General features: G+C 40.5%; 1 protein-coding gene across 2 annotated transcripts; it reads right to left on the reverse strand.

Annotated features, from left to right (window-relative positions):
* Window positions 1–1213: 1213 nt before the first annotated feature.
* On the reverse strand, window positions 1214–12484 carry PSPH (phosphoserine phosphatase). Of its 2 annotated transcripts, XM_010168495.1 has the most exons (6): window positions 12272–12484; window positions 6222–6380; window positions 5407–5541; window positions 3663–3808; window positions 2718–2866; window positions 1214–1400 (listed from the first exon to the last, which is right to left on the reverse strand). In XM_010168495.1, exons 2-6 carry the CDS (start codon window positions 6359–6361, stop codon window positions 1290–1292), a joined length of 681 nt encoding a protein of 226 aa, XP_010166797.1. In that variant the 5' UTR covers window positions 6362–6380; window positions 12272–12484; the 3' UTR covers window positions 1214–1289. The 2 variants fall into 2 exon arrangements, with proteins under 2 accessions (XP_010166797.1, XP_010166795.1); XM_010168493.1 differs by lacking the exon at window positions 12272–12484 and having other exon boundaries at window positions 6222–6547.
* Window positions 12485–15352: the final 2868 nt, after the last annotated feature.

A 15352-nucleotide genomic window follows, 5' to 3' on the forward strand; every position in this document is an offset into this window, starting at 1 on the left:
CAAATAATGTTATATCTACCCATCTTTCTCCTGTGATGGTATTATGTGGATGGAAGGAAGTGGAAGATGTGGCATATTAGTATATTAAAGCTTTTTAACATGATCAGAGTGAGATTCTTAGAAGTCAGGGAAATAAAAGTACCATGATGTGTCAGCACAGCTGGTTAAAAAGACAGACTCGGAAGAGTTGTCAGGAACTTGCTGACATAAAGGCAGCATTTATCAAGTGTGTTGTGTATAAGGACCCTCTTGGATCAGACACTGCAGCCACAAAATTCCTTAAACTAGAATTCGTTAGCTGAAGCTCAGAGAAGTACTTAGAACAGGTTAGACTTATTCTAGCACAGACAGCGTAAGGGTGGCTGCTCCACACTTGAGACAGAGGAGGAAACTAGTTAAGTTTCACAGTATTTTCTTAATCAGTAGACCGTTTTTTTTTTTAAAGGTTGATGAATTAGCTTCCATCCAGTTATAGGTTGATGGGGGGATTGTTAAATAAATAAAAAAATTAAGTAAACAGTATGACTATTTTACAAAATCACCATTTTGGAGTTTAGTTTAAAGTATTTTAATGAGGTATAGGAACCACTATATCGTTCACCTTAAAATATGCTTCCTGGACACTGATAAATACTGCATATACCTCAGATCTGCATGCATCTCATGTCTTTCAGACTACAGGTTGAGTAACAGTGATGTTGAGTAAAAGATGGCATCTCAGGTTCTCCTGTAGCCATATTTTAATGAAATTGGAGATATTTAGTAACGTTTCGTGTCTGTTCACTGTTTAACCTAGTTCTGAGATTCTTTGGAATGGAAAGTACTTACAAGCTGTTCACCTTTTAGACTATATTATTGTTAATTTTTGTTATTATTATTGATTAGACAAACTTCTTGTTTATGGCCCCCTTATTCTTCTTTTGCCACCCAAAATAAGTAAAGGTTTTAGCTTCAACAATTCTGAAACAAAAGCAATACTGACCAGCGTCAAATCCATTAAGGTATTTTTAACTTACTAGTAATTTCCTACCTTTGGTCTTCACTTCTGAGTGAATCATCAACTGACTTCTTTCACTTTGGAAAAAATGTTTAAAAAAATCTTATCATTTCATTACAAAATATTTGAGTAGAATGGTGCCGCTTGCAACACGAGTTTCAGGCCAGAGATGAAGATACCCAACACCCAGAATCATTAAAAAATCCAGAACGCAACTTTGCAAACAAATATATGTTTAATTGCATTGTATAATGGATTTATAGTTGTTAAATATATTATTTTACTGTATAATTTATTGTTCTTCCAGTTCCTTTAGCAGTTCGTCAAAGTGAGTAATGTACCATTTAGCTTTCTCCTTTACTTGCTTTCTGATTACATTTCCTCCAAATCCAATGAAGCAGTCCTGGCAAAACAGAAAGAATAGGCACATACATTATTGCAGTCCCACGTAAGAAGTGGAGCTTCTCAGCAATTAAGTTTGGTTTTAAGATTGGATTTTTTTTTTTTCCTCCCTACCTCTTCCCCTATTTTACTTTGCAGGTTCATTTTTCAGATCTATTGACAAGAACTTAAATAACATTTAATTTTGCACAACTTTGGTTATTAAGAGTTTTGTTCCCATAGGAAAGTTGTGTCTCAGTGCCTTGTAACTTGAAGATTGTTCAGACTTGAGATTTTACTGAAAATCTGATGTAAATATGATGCAGCATAAGGCCTCACTATTCAAGAATGAGTTAACATCTAAGTGTACATGCAGCATCTCACAATTATCGCTGTGCTGTTTATCTTAACTGTGTTTACCTCACTTGATAGATAGCAAACATAAACATTAACCATGTCTTCAATCATTAACCAGGAACAGTCATCATTTCTACATCTTGGAAAACTATCTGCAGCGAAAGTGCAGTGTTTAAAATTTCCACTGCTGCTTTTTTTGCTTTCAGGTAGAAAACACTCAGCAAATACTAAGCTGCTTTTGTCATGCACGTATTTAACAGTAAGGGATGTGCTGTCATAACTCGCAGTAGCTGTCAGAGTTTGTTCCTGTGCATTTTCATGCACTAGAATATCTGTCCCCCAGCATTGGCGACAAAGGGGCATTGAGGTACTTTTATGTAGAAAAAGATGCTAAAGGGGAGATGGAGTTAAGATATCTCCTCTGTGAAATGACCATTTATAAAAGCTGTCTATCTCTTTTTTATTTCACCCTGTCAGGGCTGCTATCTTCAAAGGTGTCATCACTGTGCGGTGAGTTGAACCCTCTTGCTAGGCCAATACTGGGTAAATGTGCACCGGATCTGTGCCAGACCTTCAGGCCGAGCATGACTAATCAGTGTTCAGAACCAGGCTCTTGGTAGGGTAAGGCCTCTGCACAGAAGCGAGCTCTTACTGTGGGGACATAGAAGGGAAAGGCAGATGTGATAATACCAGCTTGATTTGAGATGGGCCGCTAGACTGTCACACAGTGGTGCTGGACCCAGGCAGCACCCTGGCTCAGAAGGTGACACCCTTCCTGAGATTGTCTGAACTGAGAGAAATCAACCATTGCATGATGCAGGCTTTCTAGAACACTACCTATACACTATACCCTTTCTTAGGCTGTGGGAAGTGCTAAAGATCTTCCCTGAAGTCCTATAAAGAATTGAAACTGCACTTTTATTTTGCCTTCACAAAAGATTTACTCAAAGGGAATTCAGAATTCCAGTTCTTTAATACTTACAGCAGGGGGACAGGCTTCCATGTCTGTAGCTCCATCGCCAATCATAACTACTTTCTTAAAATGGAACTGTTCCTTCAGATGAGTAATAACCTTTCCTTTCCCCCCTGATTCAGCTGTTGGTTGTGTTTCATCAAATCCTGCGTATTCTCCTGGAACACAGTGGAAGGACAAGTTAGACGCATAGCACATTTTCTTGTAAGTTAAGAAAGATAAAAGCTTATGGTCTTTACTTCAGAAAACAGCTAATTACATGCAGTACTGTAAGCCTCACAATCTCAGCATCCCAAAAAAGTAATTAGAAGGTGAGTGTACAAACACTTGTATTTTACTCAAGTCTTCAGTGGGGATGTTTTTAAAGAGCTGAAATGCTGAGACAAAAGTACAAACCCTGTATGGGTGGTGTTACAGATCCATTCCCAGTGACTCTGGTCCAGTCATTCTGCTGTAAACATTTCAAAAGCAGCATCCAGGATGATGTATAGAGAGTGTATGAAACAGTGAGTAAGAAATAACCTCACTAACTACAGTTCTGCTTGATTACACTAGCTTAAGGTCCAGAGCAGCTCTGCTAAAGTACATTGGTCTCCATACATATCTCAAAGTCACTGAAAGTGAAGTTTGCCTCTGAAAGCAGGTTAAGTGTAATAAACTCTTTTAACTTGAAGGAGCAAGAGAAAATGAAACTCTGCTGTCAGCAACTGTGCAGGTTTTACCTTTGGCACAACTTGCAATTAAAAAGTAACTATTGCTCTATTTCATGTGTTTGGAAAATGACCTGAACTCATGGTTTTGGTAAGGTCTTGCTGTTTTCCTCCTTGGAGCTAGCTGGATTGGTGACAAGGTCATGGAGGCTGGATGGTATGTATCTGTAGCCCAGTATCTGACAGTTTGAACCAAAAATGTGTCGTTAATTAGCAGAGAAAAGAGACTTTAAGGGAATCTCACCGTTAAAGTAAAACTTCAGCCTGTTGGCAAAGACGTTTGCTGTTGGAATGTTCAGCTGCAAGGCCACGTGCTCCACAATGCTCTGAAACCCCCCAGAGACCAAGAAGACCTGGACTCCTCGTTGATGAAGCCTGCTCACCAGCTCCCTGGGAAGAAAGAACAGTCACCAAGCATGAGTGTCTGGCAGCTTCTAGGGATAACAAGAAAGTTAAAATACAGTGCTCCTGAACAAGGCTGCCCATACTTTGTGTTACTCCAGTTTAGTTAGGATGAGTGCTGCTTTCCAGCTCCATCCATTTCTGCTGCCCACAGCTTTTCCTTCTTTCCCTTGCAAGTTACACACCTGGCTTGAAAAGAGCTGAACAAAACCATCATGTCTGGAGACAAGCAGGTATTTAGTTGCTCAGAAACAAGCACTCCCTAGAAATGTGCTCTTTACATTTTCATACTGTTCACATGAATTCCCTTGAACAAATGAGAGCAGATCCAGTTCAGATTTTTTTCTGAAGTGAAGTAAAACAGCAAGAGAATTAATCTATAATGCAAGAAAAAAGTAGGGAATGTAGGGGAGATAAAGCCACCACGCCAAAAGGCAAAAGTAGGCTGAAAAGTGTGCAAAGTGCAAACATTTTCTAACTCAGTTGGTTCCCCAGATGCTGGACATCAATGCCATCTTTAGAAGAGGGCACCAGCTACAGGAAGGGAATCAAAAAAGGAAAAGTTTCAGACCCAGTTAATGTCAGTGGGGCTTGAAGGCAGTTAAAAGTTTTACAGGATTTGGCTCAAAGCAGGAAGATCAGCGTGCAGCCATGCTGAGCAGTAGAAGGAGTAGCAGTAACAGCAGAAATGCCAAATACTAAAAAGCAAAAGGGAAGCTTAAAGCAGGCTACACAGAAAAGGAGGAAGAAAGGGAAGGAATGAAAAGGAAAATCATGTGATCCTAAACAAGGAAACAATGTGCTCTTTGTAGTTACATTAAGCCATGCCTTCTACAGGAAAAGCTGAGCATGTGCTTCATTTCAAGGAGAAAATACAAGCACAATATTGTCCAAAACTACTGTATGTGCTATAAATATTTTAGACTTGGAGCTATGGCCAGATTTTGTAGTAAGATTATTTTCAATTGTTTGAAACAATTTGAATAGGAAAAAAAACCCTACCTTTTCAGTTTAAATAGTTAATGTTTATTCCAAATGCAAAGTTGAATGAAAACACACATATATATGTATTTCCCCTTAATGTTTTTTTTTTAATACTTTTTTAGGGACTTCAGTACAGAATGGGTAGCTCTGAACATTGGATGCCGTAAGCTGAGTCAAGGAGTGTGGCTGCACACAGAAGTGTAAGAGGGAGGTAATATAATTGCAGAATAGACCAAGCCAGTAGTTCATACTGGGTATTAAATCTCCCAATTCCATCACCCATCAAAAAACAGATGTGATTGAACAGATTATTTTCCATGCCCATTTAATCCTCGAGCCAGAATTTGAGCTTGCCAGCCAAAATGCCAGTTAATACCTGAAACTGTTTTCTTTTTACATGGATGCTTAGCCACTTAACATGGACTCGGGCCATTATAAGCCCCTGATACAAGCTTTGTACACAAACAACATGGAAATGGAGTAGGAAGACAATCAAACCAGCTCTGTGGTATTACAGTCTCGCTAATGTCACAGAATTTTGTTGATTTACACCATGTGCTTCTGTAAGGTTTTTTCATTAGATTATTTGAAATTCTTCTTACCTTATTCCTGGTGTTAGCTGAGGTGGGTTGTCAGATATTAGTTTTTGCACTTGCTCATAGGAGGGACGTATGAGAGCTAGTCGTGCCGTTAAAGCTGCTTTGAATGTCACAGTGCCACCCATAGCTCTGCGGGTCCTAAATTGCGATACAAAGAAAGCAAATTGGTGACATTTAAGTTGAAGCTTCTCCTGAGAACTGTTAGTTAAAGAAGAATGACAAGGAACAAGGTAAGACACTATAGGTTCTAAGTTATATCATATCTATGTGGTAAAGGAGTATATTGGGATACTGCAAAGATTGGTAGTAACCACTGGTAGAACATCTCCACAGACTGGAGCTCTTGTGAGAACCAGTGAGGCAAAGGAAAACTGCTTCATTCCCTCTGTGAGTGCATCTGAGCCACTGGGACCAGTCTTCCTAAAGCGCAGCCCAGGTGCCATTCTCTGAAAGTAAAACTTTTGCTACAAGCTTCAGCGGAAACAACATCAGCCTCAGGTGTTAAGAGAGTTGTCCCCTCTCCTTCTCATAGTAAGGTTTGCTAGTGCTTAGCCAAGTTTAATGATGAGGCTTGATTTTAAGTCTGTTGAAGAAATTTAAGTTATGTCAGTATAGTTTTGATGAATAGCTTCAAAATTCCAAAGGAAGTTACTTCATTATGTATTAATTCCACTTACTATTCCTAAAATCCTTTTTAAACTGTAATAATCTATGACAGAGTTGAATTAATCCCTATTGTAAATTTATTAAGGATTAACCTTATCCATGCTTATTTTTTATTACTACTGTGTTATGAAGTAAATAGCAAATATACATACATCTCTGCGACGGCATCTCCAACTCCACAGAACTTCGCAAGCTCATCAATGCCCTCTTCCCTGATGACCGTACTGTCCACGTCAAAGCACACTGCATCAGCATTGCGGAAGATTTCTTTCATCTCCAAGAGGGACGCCATCCTTTTAGGACCCTTCTTACTGTGAGGGGACAAGATAAAGTCTTTCTCTGAGTGACAGTACTGCACTGTGTCTTGAGCCATTGGTGCAACTGATCTGGTTCTTGCGAGTAGGGACGAGCACAACCTGGTAGCCAGCTTTTATCAAAGGCTGTGAGCGGTGGTGGAGGTCTGGCTCGCTTGCTGATTTGCTCTCTGCTGTTGCTGCCTACTGATGTTCAATTTACGTTACAGGTGGGCCGTGGAGCTTTGGTCAGTTGCTGATTTGCTCTTTGCAGGCTCAGCCCATTGATGTTCACATGGGGTTCAAGGTTGTAATACTTGGCATTCACTGAACCATCAGATTGCCAACTGCTCTGTGGGACTTGCAATTCTGTGTCTCATCTTGCCCTCACCGCTCAAATGGATCTTGTTTCTCATCAGACCCAGTCTAGTGTGTCAAATTAGTTGCTCCAGGAGATAGTAAAAGACACCCAGCCCTTAAGGATTTGCTTGATCGCAGTAGACGTAACTCTTAAAACTATCAGTGAGTGGTTGTTCCTAAAACATGAAGGTTTAGATCTTTTTCTATGTCCTGAGTAATATAAATTAAATATTCTCATCTTCTGTTAATGCATAGAAGATTTGGCCATTAGCATTGGGAATCAGTCTTTTGTAAATCCATTAAAATCTTAGGCTTTGAGAACTTCACTCAACCCGTTAAGTTACCACATCATGACACAAGTTTTTCCATAACAATGCCTGAGAAAAGTTTATTTTCTTACCCTTTGTATCTGTCCACTTAAGTATGTTGAGCACTTCTTCTGCAGACCAGAAGCAAAAAGTGTTAATCAAGTATTTTCTTACTCTACCCTACTCACCTTGTGTTTCACTCTTTCATAAGGGAAGTCAGTGTGGACTTCACTATTTACTGTACATTTAGGTGGAAATAACTTCTATCTATCTCACTTCCCAGATTTTTGTAAAAGTTTTTGTTTGATTGTCTTCTAATCTCTTAGACATCTCTCAGGACACTTTTTGTGTCCTGATTTGGGTAGCAGGTCCTCTCTTTTTCTGGGATATGGGAAAAAATACCATCAAACAGCATGTTGCACACCTTCATTGTTTTATATACCTTCATCTTTTATTTTTCTTTCACTAAGGTAATTTATTTTTCTCCTATATATCATCTGAATTTTGATGGTGAGAGGTCTTACACAAGTTCTCACAAAACATTTACTTTTTGCCCTTTTTTGGACAAACTTTTCACCCTCAGATAAAAAAGGCATCCAGTGAAGATGGAGAAGATCACTATGTACTTTGCTGTGGAAAAGTACAGGAGCTGATCAGTACTGGTGTAGCTCACTGCCGGACAGGAGTCATCCAGGGATCACACATGGTAAGCACCAGTACCGTTTCCTGAGGTGATTTCTGTGCACTCATTGAGAGATCACAGCTTAATAGTTAATGGTCAAAGCAGGAACAGGAACCTTTGGTTTTATTCCCATGACTAGTAACCACATGGTTAATATTGGGATACAAAAGGCTTAATGAAAAATTACCATAATCACTGAAAAAATGTATAGAACACACGCTCATCTTTTATCTGTTCGTGTGTATAGAATAAAAGAGAATATTCCTGTCCCTCATTGAAAGGTAAAAGTGTATAAATGAAACCACCAAACCTAAGGGGGTGAAACCTATTGTGAACAGCCAAGAGCAGTATTTGTAAGAGATCATCTCTGTTTAACAAACAGGTAGATACGAAATAGCAAGAAACAGAGAGAACAAGTCACATGAAAGGCAAAGGTATCCAAAGGCAGCCATGAAACAGCACTGTTTGAGAGGGTCGTTCTAGCTATTCTTGATGTTTTTTGATGTGAACACACTACTATAGTAACCAAAGTGTGTTCATGGCTTTTGAACAAAGCTGAGAAGGTGACACAGTAGCTCCCTCCATGCTCATCTGCCTCACAGGTGTGAGTGAGAATGGGAGCGCAGGTATCACCCAGCCTGTACTTCCCTCCTGTCCATTCGGTTTAAGTGTGGGAAGGTAGGACAGAGCCTGGGCTCAGCTCCTCTGTGTCCCCAAAAGCAAAGGTGAGTGGGTACTCAGTAAAGAAGAGACAGTCCAGAAAAGGCCTTTTACAAACTCCACTTCTGGGAAGGGCAGAAACGAGGACTGAACCATGGTTTTGACAGGTTTCTGCTCTTGGGGCATCAGAGCTGTTGTGAGCACAGACATACTGTAAAACTTTTCTAGCCTTTGAAGCATCACTAAATAATTATTTGCTGCAGATAGCAGTGGTTTTCTGTATTTTTCTATAAAGACTGCAATGTATATATAAGAAATACATTCACATGCCATCAGCACAACATTCATAAGAGAAATCTCTCTCTCTCAAGTGGCCATGGATGTAAAAACTTGCCACTGACAAGAGACTGTTTCTGAACTAAGACTTGGCAGTGGGTGGCCAGGTGACACGTGAATTCCAAGTTTACTTTGCGTTAGCCTTGACTTGACATTGGCTCCACGGCACTGTGTTTGTATTTTCAGTGGAAGATTTTGATTTTCTGAGCAGGAGGGCTTTGACTTTAGGGCAGGCCTCAATAGCCATTTGCTAGATATATTTGTGCACTGGAATTAAAAAAAACCCAAACCATCCACTAACATTTTTTAAATGGCAGGACGTTAATTTTTTTCCAGCCTACTGGAAATTATAAAGTCTACAAAAAATTCAGCCATGGGTTTGGTGCCAATTTTAAAGATTTGTTCTACTGGACAAACTTGTTGCATCACTGTGGCGTGACATTTGCGTCACGGTGTTCCAACACTGATTCTTTATTATGCAAAGCCATCACATTGCCTCATGCTAACCCCAGGCTGGACTGCAACATTACCACATTATCATGCCATGTCACTATGCAGGGACACCACACTGCCATGTGATTTCTTGGTGATAACCTGAAATATATTTCTGGATATATGTCTTCAAAATTTTAATCTGAGAAAAATGTTATCACTAGAATCAGACATTGGGAGGAGGAAGGAAGAGACATTAACTTTTCCTTCCCTCTGGGATCCATGTTTCCCATACCCCTTTCCCTTCGGGATGCTCCTTACAATGATGAGACCACCACTGTGGTGGACTTTGCATTCTGATGGACAAATAGACAAGTTAGAGGAAGAATTATGGATACCAGTTGTGGAGCCATGGTTGGAATTAACCCTGTCCTCTCTTTGTTCCATGCAATAACTCTTTCAAAAGAGTTTCAAGCTGTGGTTTATAGTGCATGAAAATGATAAGTTGGAAGGGAAGAATTGTTTTGAAATGCAGAAACCATCAGTAGTTCCTGATCTCCCTTGGCCTGTGATCTGCTAAATCTTTCCACTTTCTGTTGTAGCTGGGCACTGAGTCCTAGAAAACACCAACCTGGTTTTGGCTAATGTATCATCACATGTGTTGGAGAGCTTGTGATGAACTGTGAAGTAGGGAAACTCATACAGGAGCAAAGAGGAGAAACTATGAAGGAAGCTTCAGCTATTACAGGGAGTCTTGCTGGTGGGAAAAGTAAATTTTAGGAGTTAAAGTTGGGTCACTTGGAGTGAAGCAAGGTTCTTCTGCCATTGTTGGCAGAGCTCCATGGGTCACCATTAGCTCCAGAGCTGGTAAATGCCATTCCAAATGGTAACATGCCAGTTTCAGTAACTTGTGAATTTTTTTCCCAGCCGTAAACGTAGATGAGAGCATAAAGCAAGGCTATTAGTGACTGACTAATGGACAAGGGGAAAACACAGCAGGAAAAGAGGTTCTGCTCCTTCCCTTGTTTTCAGGATTTTCACAGGGCTGTCCTGGCATGTTGTCCACCAGGAAGCTGCCTAGAATTCACCTCTGGGTAAGTGTGCATAGGAAATAAGGACAGACACTGTAGCTTGTCCACAGGTAGGTACTTGGAAAAATGAGCAAAAAGAATTGAAGCTGTGTAAAACCTTTCTATAGACAACTTTCTAACAGCTGTAGTAAAGGAATAGCAGTTTTTTATTCCACAGTGGTATAGGCCTCTACACTTGGCAGAGATTAGTTACTCTGAAATACAGGGCACCTGATTGCTTAAACGCATCAATATTTTAACAAAATGGTAAGAAAAAGGAAATACCCACAAATCATGATAATGAGTTCTGTCTCCATATGAAAAACATGGGTAGAAAAACTGATCTTTCTGCCATTGAATTTCAGATAAGTAATCTATTCCTATCCTATTATTTGCATGAGGAAAAGCTGAAAAGGAGAAACAGCGGAACAGAAGAAACAATGGGCAAAGAAGTGGAGTGATGAGAGAAGACAAAAGAGTGACACAGGGACAGAGGTAGGATAAAATTTGAGATTAAGATGGAGAAAAAGGAAATCACAAGGGAAAAGTGGAATTCCCATGAGATCTCCTTGCCTCCAGACTATGAAGTACTGGAAAAAAACCTGGCATTTCCACAAGAAATAGTTCTGTTTCGTAACGGAGAGGGTGGAGTCACCGAAGCAAGCACGGGAATTATGTAAGACCACATGTCAAAGGAAAACAACTGAAATCTTTTCTGTTTGCTGACCCTTCAAAGAAGGGCACTTGCCACACTGAAAAACTGAAACATCTGCAGTATCTGCTCCATGAGGAACAAGTAAATGGCCCTCAGAACTGCAGGTGTTCTGAGGCTGGTATATTTTGACGAGATTTTGATGAGATCTCAATATCCTCATTGTGACTAGACTTCACTTGTTATCCTATTTCAGCTTGCAGAAGTGCTGCCACGCTGCTACTTTGCATTATGTTCACATTTATTGCTGTGAAAAAACAAAGATTAAGTGCATCTTAATGAAATATTACCTAAATTATAGTTTTAAACAGATCACTCGGGAATATTGTAGTTTGCAAAGTTTCTGGTGTTTCTGATTCACTTGCCCATTTAACAGCACTTCAGAGAGACACACTCTGAGATACATTCCCACAGCATTGCACTGCACATGCAGTGAGATTAACAGAAATGCAGCCACAACAAACTGTTTCTGTTGTATTTGAAGGGAAACTGCTGCTTAGAGTAAGGAATTTGGAGAAAATAGTTCTTGAAACTTTTCTCGGGACCTGTTCCCACTACAGGAGTGCTCCTGCTTGTAAGAATGTTCACAGGAGTGTTTCCATGGTATTAGTTTAAACAAACCACTTAACCCTCGTTGTTTCTAGTCTGTAAAATGGGAATAATATAGTGATACAGCTTTTCTATGCTGAGGTTTAATTCTCAGTATAGCGATATGTTTTGAAAGCTTCAGAGGAAAGGGGATACATTTAAGCAGATTAGTTATATTTAAGTAAATTGTGACTGTTGTTTATATCCCTGGAAGTAGTACTCTTTTAAAAGTTCGACCCATTCATCCATAATTGTGAGTTTCTGTGGTTTTCAGTGTGAGAATAGAAAGATTCAGTCCTTAACCTCACTAAGCTTGCTTCACACTTCCTGCTTTTCTGTTTTAAAGGCAGTAATACCAACCTGTCTGTAAATCAAGAGATTAGTTGTTTGCAGCTATACACTTAACATCTGAACAGCAGTGCCTGACAGTGAATGTATTTAAGCACCTTTTAAAAAAATAGCTGAAAAGGAGTAGAAGGAACCTGATGAATGTTGACATAAACCTCCCAACACTAGAGTCCCCTCTTGCCTGACCTGCCAAAATGATGATGCTTCCCCCCTGCATGATTGCATCATTCATTCATGCTGCTGCTATAAAACAAGCACCACACTGCTGCTGCATCTTGCAGGGCAGCACAGTCACAGCCTCAGCAGAAGATATTCTTCGTTTTGTATGCTAGAAAAATATGGTGTTATGAATCTGATACACTAAATGCCAACCCCTTCCAAACTGAGAGAAAAAAACGTTCCCAGTGACTTACAGTATTGTACTGGCCGTGGCTGTTGCTGCTGCTGTAAACCTCTTGGCTGCACAAGAAAAGGAGGGATCAGCTGAGACCTTCAGTCACATAAATACAACGGCACGGGCTGATCTGGAAGAAAGCCGCATTTTGTAAATCACTCTTTTATAATCTGCTGAGTAAGCCAGCCTGGATGTTTTTTTTAAATGGTTGCACACATGTAACCAGAGAAGTCCAGCTGTTCGCTGACAGGCGTAGGGACGAGAGGTGTAACCTTGCGTCGGGGGAGGAGCCGCTCGGGCCCAGTTTAGGGTGCTTCCAGCTTGGGTAGGCACGGCTTAGCAAGGAGGAAACCCTGCATGAGATGGTGGGGAGCTTGCTTGACCATCAGCCAGCCTGTGCTACAGGCATGGAGAGCAAGAGGTGGGTGTTAGCAAACTCACCTCGCTCCACGCAGAGCGCCAGCGCGGGAGGGCGAGGGACGAGAGCCGAGGAGGGGCTCTGGCAAGCAGCAGTCAGGAGTTTCTCTTGGCGTGAAGTCAGAGGCGAGGCAGGGAGACTGTTTTCTTTCACTGTGGATGAGATGAAAGGGTTTGTGAGTTAAGATTGCAGTATTGCATTTTGGCTTTTAAGCTGTAACTCAGTGCATCAGAGTGTGCAATGTTACATAGAAAAAAAAAATCAAAATTCATCGAAAGCTTTGAAGGCAAAATTAAAACTTCTGCTTAGGAGAAGGCTCTGTTTTGTTTCCCCAAATCCAGTGTTGTCAAAAGCAATGGAAATATTGCAAAACCTGCCTGTACTCGTGTTTGGCATCCCACAGAAGAGCTTCCCTCAGACATGACTGTGGATGTTGGTTAGGTAACAGGAGGCTGCCAACCCAGAACTATGAAGCTGGCTGTTTGGTTCAAAGTCAAGAAAGCCTGATTTAGCTGATTTAGCTTCTTTCATTCATTTGTGATAGGAGTCTTATGACTGTTGCCTGCCTTGAAAATCTGTTCTGCACCACTGGATGCACCAGTCACATCCTGTGTATGATCTCTTTTGCTGTTCTGGTAGTATTAACCCTCAAAATTACATGCATTAATGAAAACAAATAGCCTGGTGTGCCTCTCCTCCCATGTCTTCCCTTATGTTTTCTCAGAAGTTCTCAGTACACGACCATTTGTCAACACAAGCATCTATTAGTAACTTCCAGTATCAGAAAAAGATGGTACCAAGCCCCTTTGCTGCAAAACTGGTGACACAGTTCACTGTTCAGTCTGATCCTGTTTGTTAGTTTTATCGTGTCAGGACAGTATGTTTTTAAAACAGATTTAGAAATCATTTCTGTGAATAAGGTTAAATGAAAACAGATCTTGATAAAGATGAAAAAAAACCCAGCTTTTACTGAGAATCTCAGAAGTTTTTTTGCCAAGATAAGCAATGCATGATTTGACTTAAGAGAATTGCTGCTGAATATTTCATGAAGGATATTCCCTTTATTTGGCTTAGTTTAATGGACATGGTTGTAAGTCAGTTAAATATTTTTATTCTAATCTGGTGTAATTTGTTGTAAATCCATTGATTTCAAAGGACAATTTAGGGCTAGTAAGCATCTGCTCTGTATTTTTACTATGCATTAAAAACAAATATGCAGAACAGTTCAACAACTACAGCTAAGACTGAAAAATGTAGAAAAGCTTGTCCTGATGTCTGAAAAATGCTGCAAAATAGAGGTTTAATGTGAAAATGCTGATGAGAAATGCTTTTATAACATAAAATAACTATTTTCAGACATGTGGTCCAGGAAAGAACCACAGAGAGGTCTGCCTGGAAGCCTTAGGAGGATGTTGAGGAGTGAAAAGCACAGCTCACGTGGATGTGTGACCATCAACAAAAGCACAGCAGCTAACTCTCATACGTGACTACAAAACCTCTCCCTTTGTACTAAAAGCAAGACTACCTACATGAAGGACTAAAATGTCTTTGAAAATGGCTTTCTGCACTAAAAAAACCCAAAAAAAACCCAACACAACAACAACAGCAACCAACAACTTCTAAAATTCAAACTAAAATTTGTCAGGATGATGGCTTTATTTTCTCACAGTAGCAATTCCCCTCACAAACCTGAACCTGCTTGGGGAATGGCCAGATCACTGGCAGCAGCCAGCCCCACACATTGCAGGTGTTGAGGATGGATAATTCCTGCTTTCCCACGGGACATCACCCACGCAGGTCACAAAACAGCAGCAAGGAAAACAAAATACAACGTGCCCGCTGGTATGTGTATGGGTTTGACAAGGCTGCCCTCTGCTGAGAACAACCCTAAGAGAGGATCAAGGCAAAAAAAAATTACAAACCAGAGAAGCAAGAAGAGCAAAATATTTGTGTGTGTGACCTGTTGGCTACAAAATCCAGGGCAGAGCTGGGGATTCAGGCATTTTAACCAAGCATTGCATCTAGGCACCTCAAATATTAGCACTGCAGCCTCTCAGGGCTGGGTTGGCGTGTTTTGTTTTGTTATGGTTTCAGCAGGCTGGTAGCATCCCAAGAAAAGTGAAGACTAAACATTAACAGAGTTCCATAGCCAATTATGAAATGCCAAGTGTAATTTCCTGCATTTTGCAATGTTTAATGTTTATTTCTAATGATTACAGTAACAGAACAGAAAGCCCAGCCACTATACTACAGAGTCAGCATTAAAATACTTCACAGGACATATGCACTTCTCAGCTAAACAAAAGGGCTACAAACTTACGGTGTATTATGTTCAAACACCAACTTCATCTAAAACATTTAAAAAACAGAAACCTAAGTAGCTGTCTCCTCCAGACCTGACAAGTCAGACTGACAGGCCACGCATGGGAGTCCTCCTGCACAGCATGGCGTTTTGCCCAGAAACCCGAGCTCCTCACCCAAAGCAGCAGAGCAGATTCCCAGCAGGTGCCATAGTCTACTGCCAAAGCCAGCAAGGTTGGTGAGTCTGCCCTGATGCTTGACACTCACTCACTGTTTCAGTCAAGCTTCCCCAAAACACTTGTGCAACAAAATTGGACCCAACAGCAGGCTTAGACTTTACTACTAGAAGTGGCATGAAAACATGTTCAGCTCATCGCATCG

This window comes from Antrostomus carolinensis, unplaced genomic scaffold (assembly GCF_000700745.2).
Source record: "Antrostomus carolinensis isolate BGI_N321 unplaced genomic scaffold, ASM70074v2 scaffold14635, whole genome shotgun sequence".
In the NCBI taxonomy this organism is placed as follows: domain Eukaryota; kingdom Metazoa; phylum Chordata; class Aves; order Caprimulgiformes; family Caprimulgidae; genus Antrostomus; species Antrostomus carolinensis.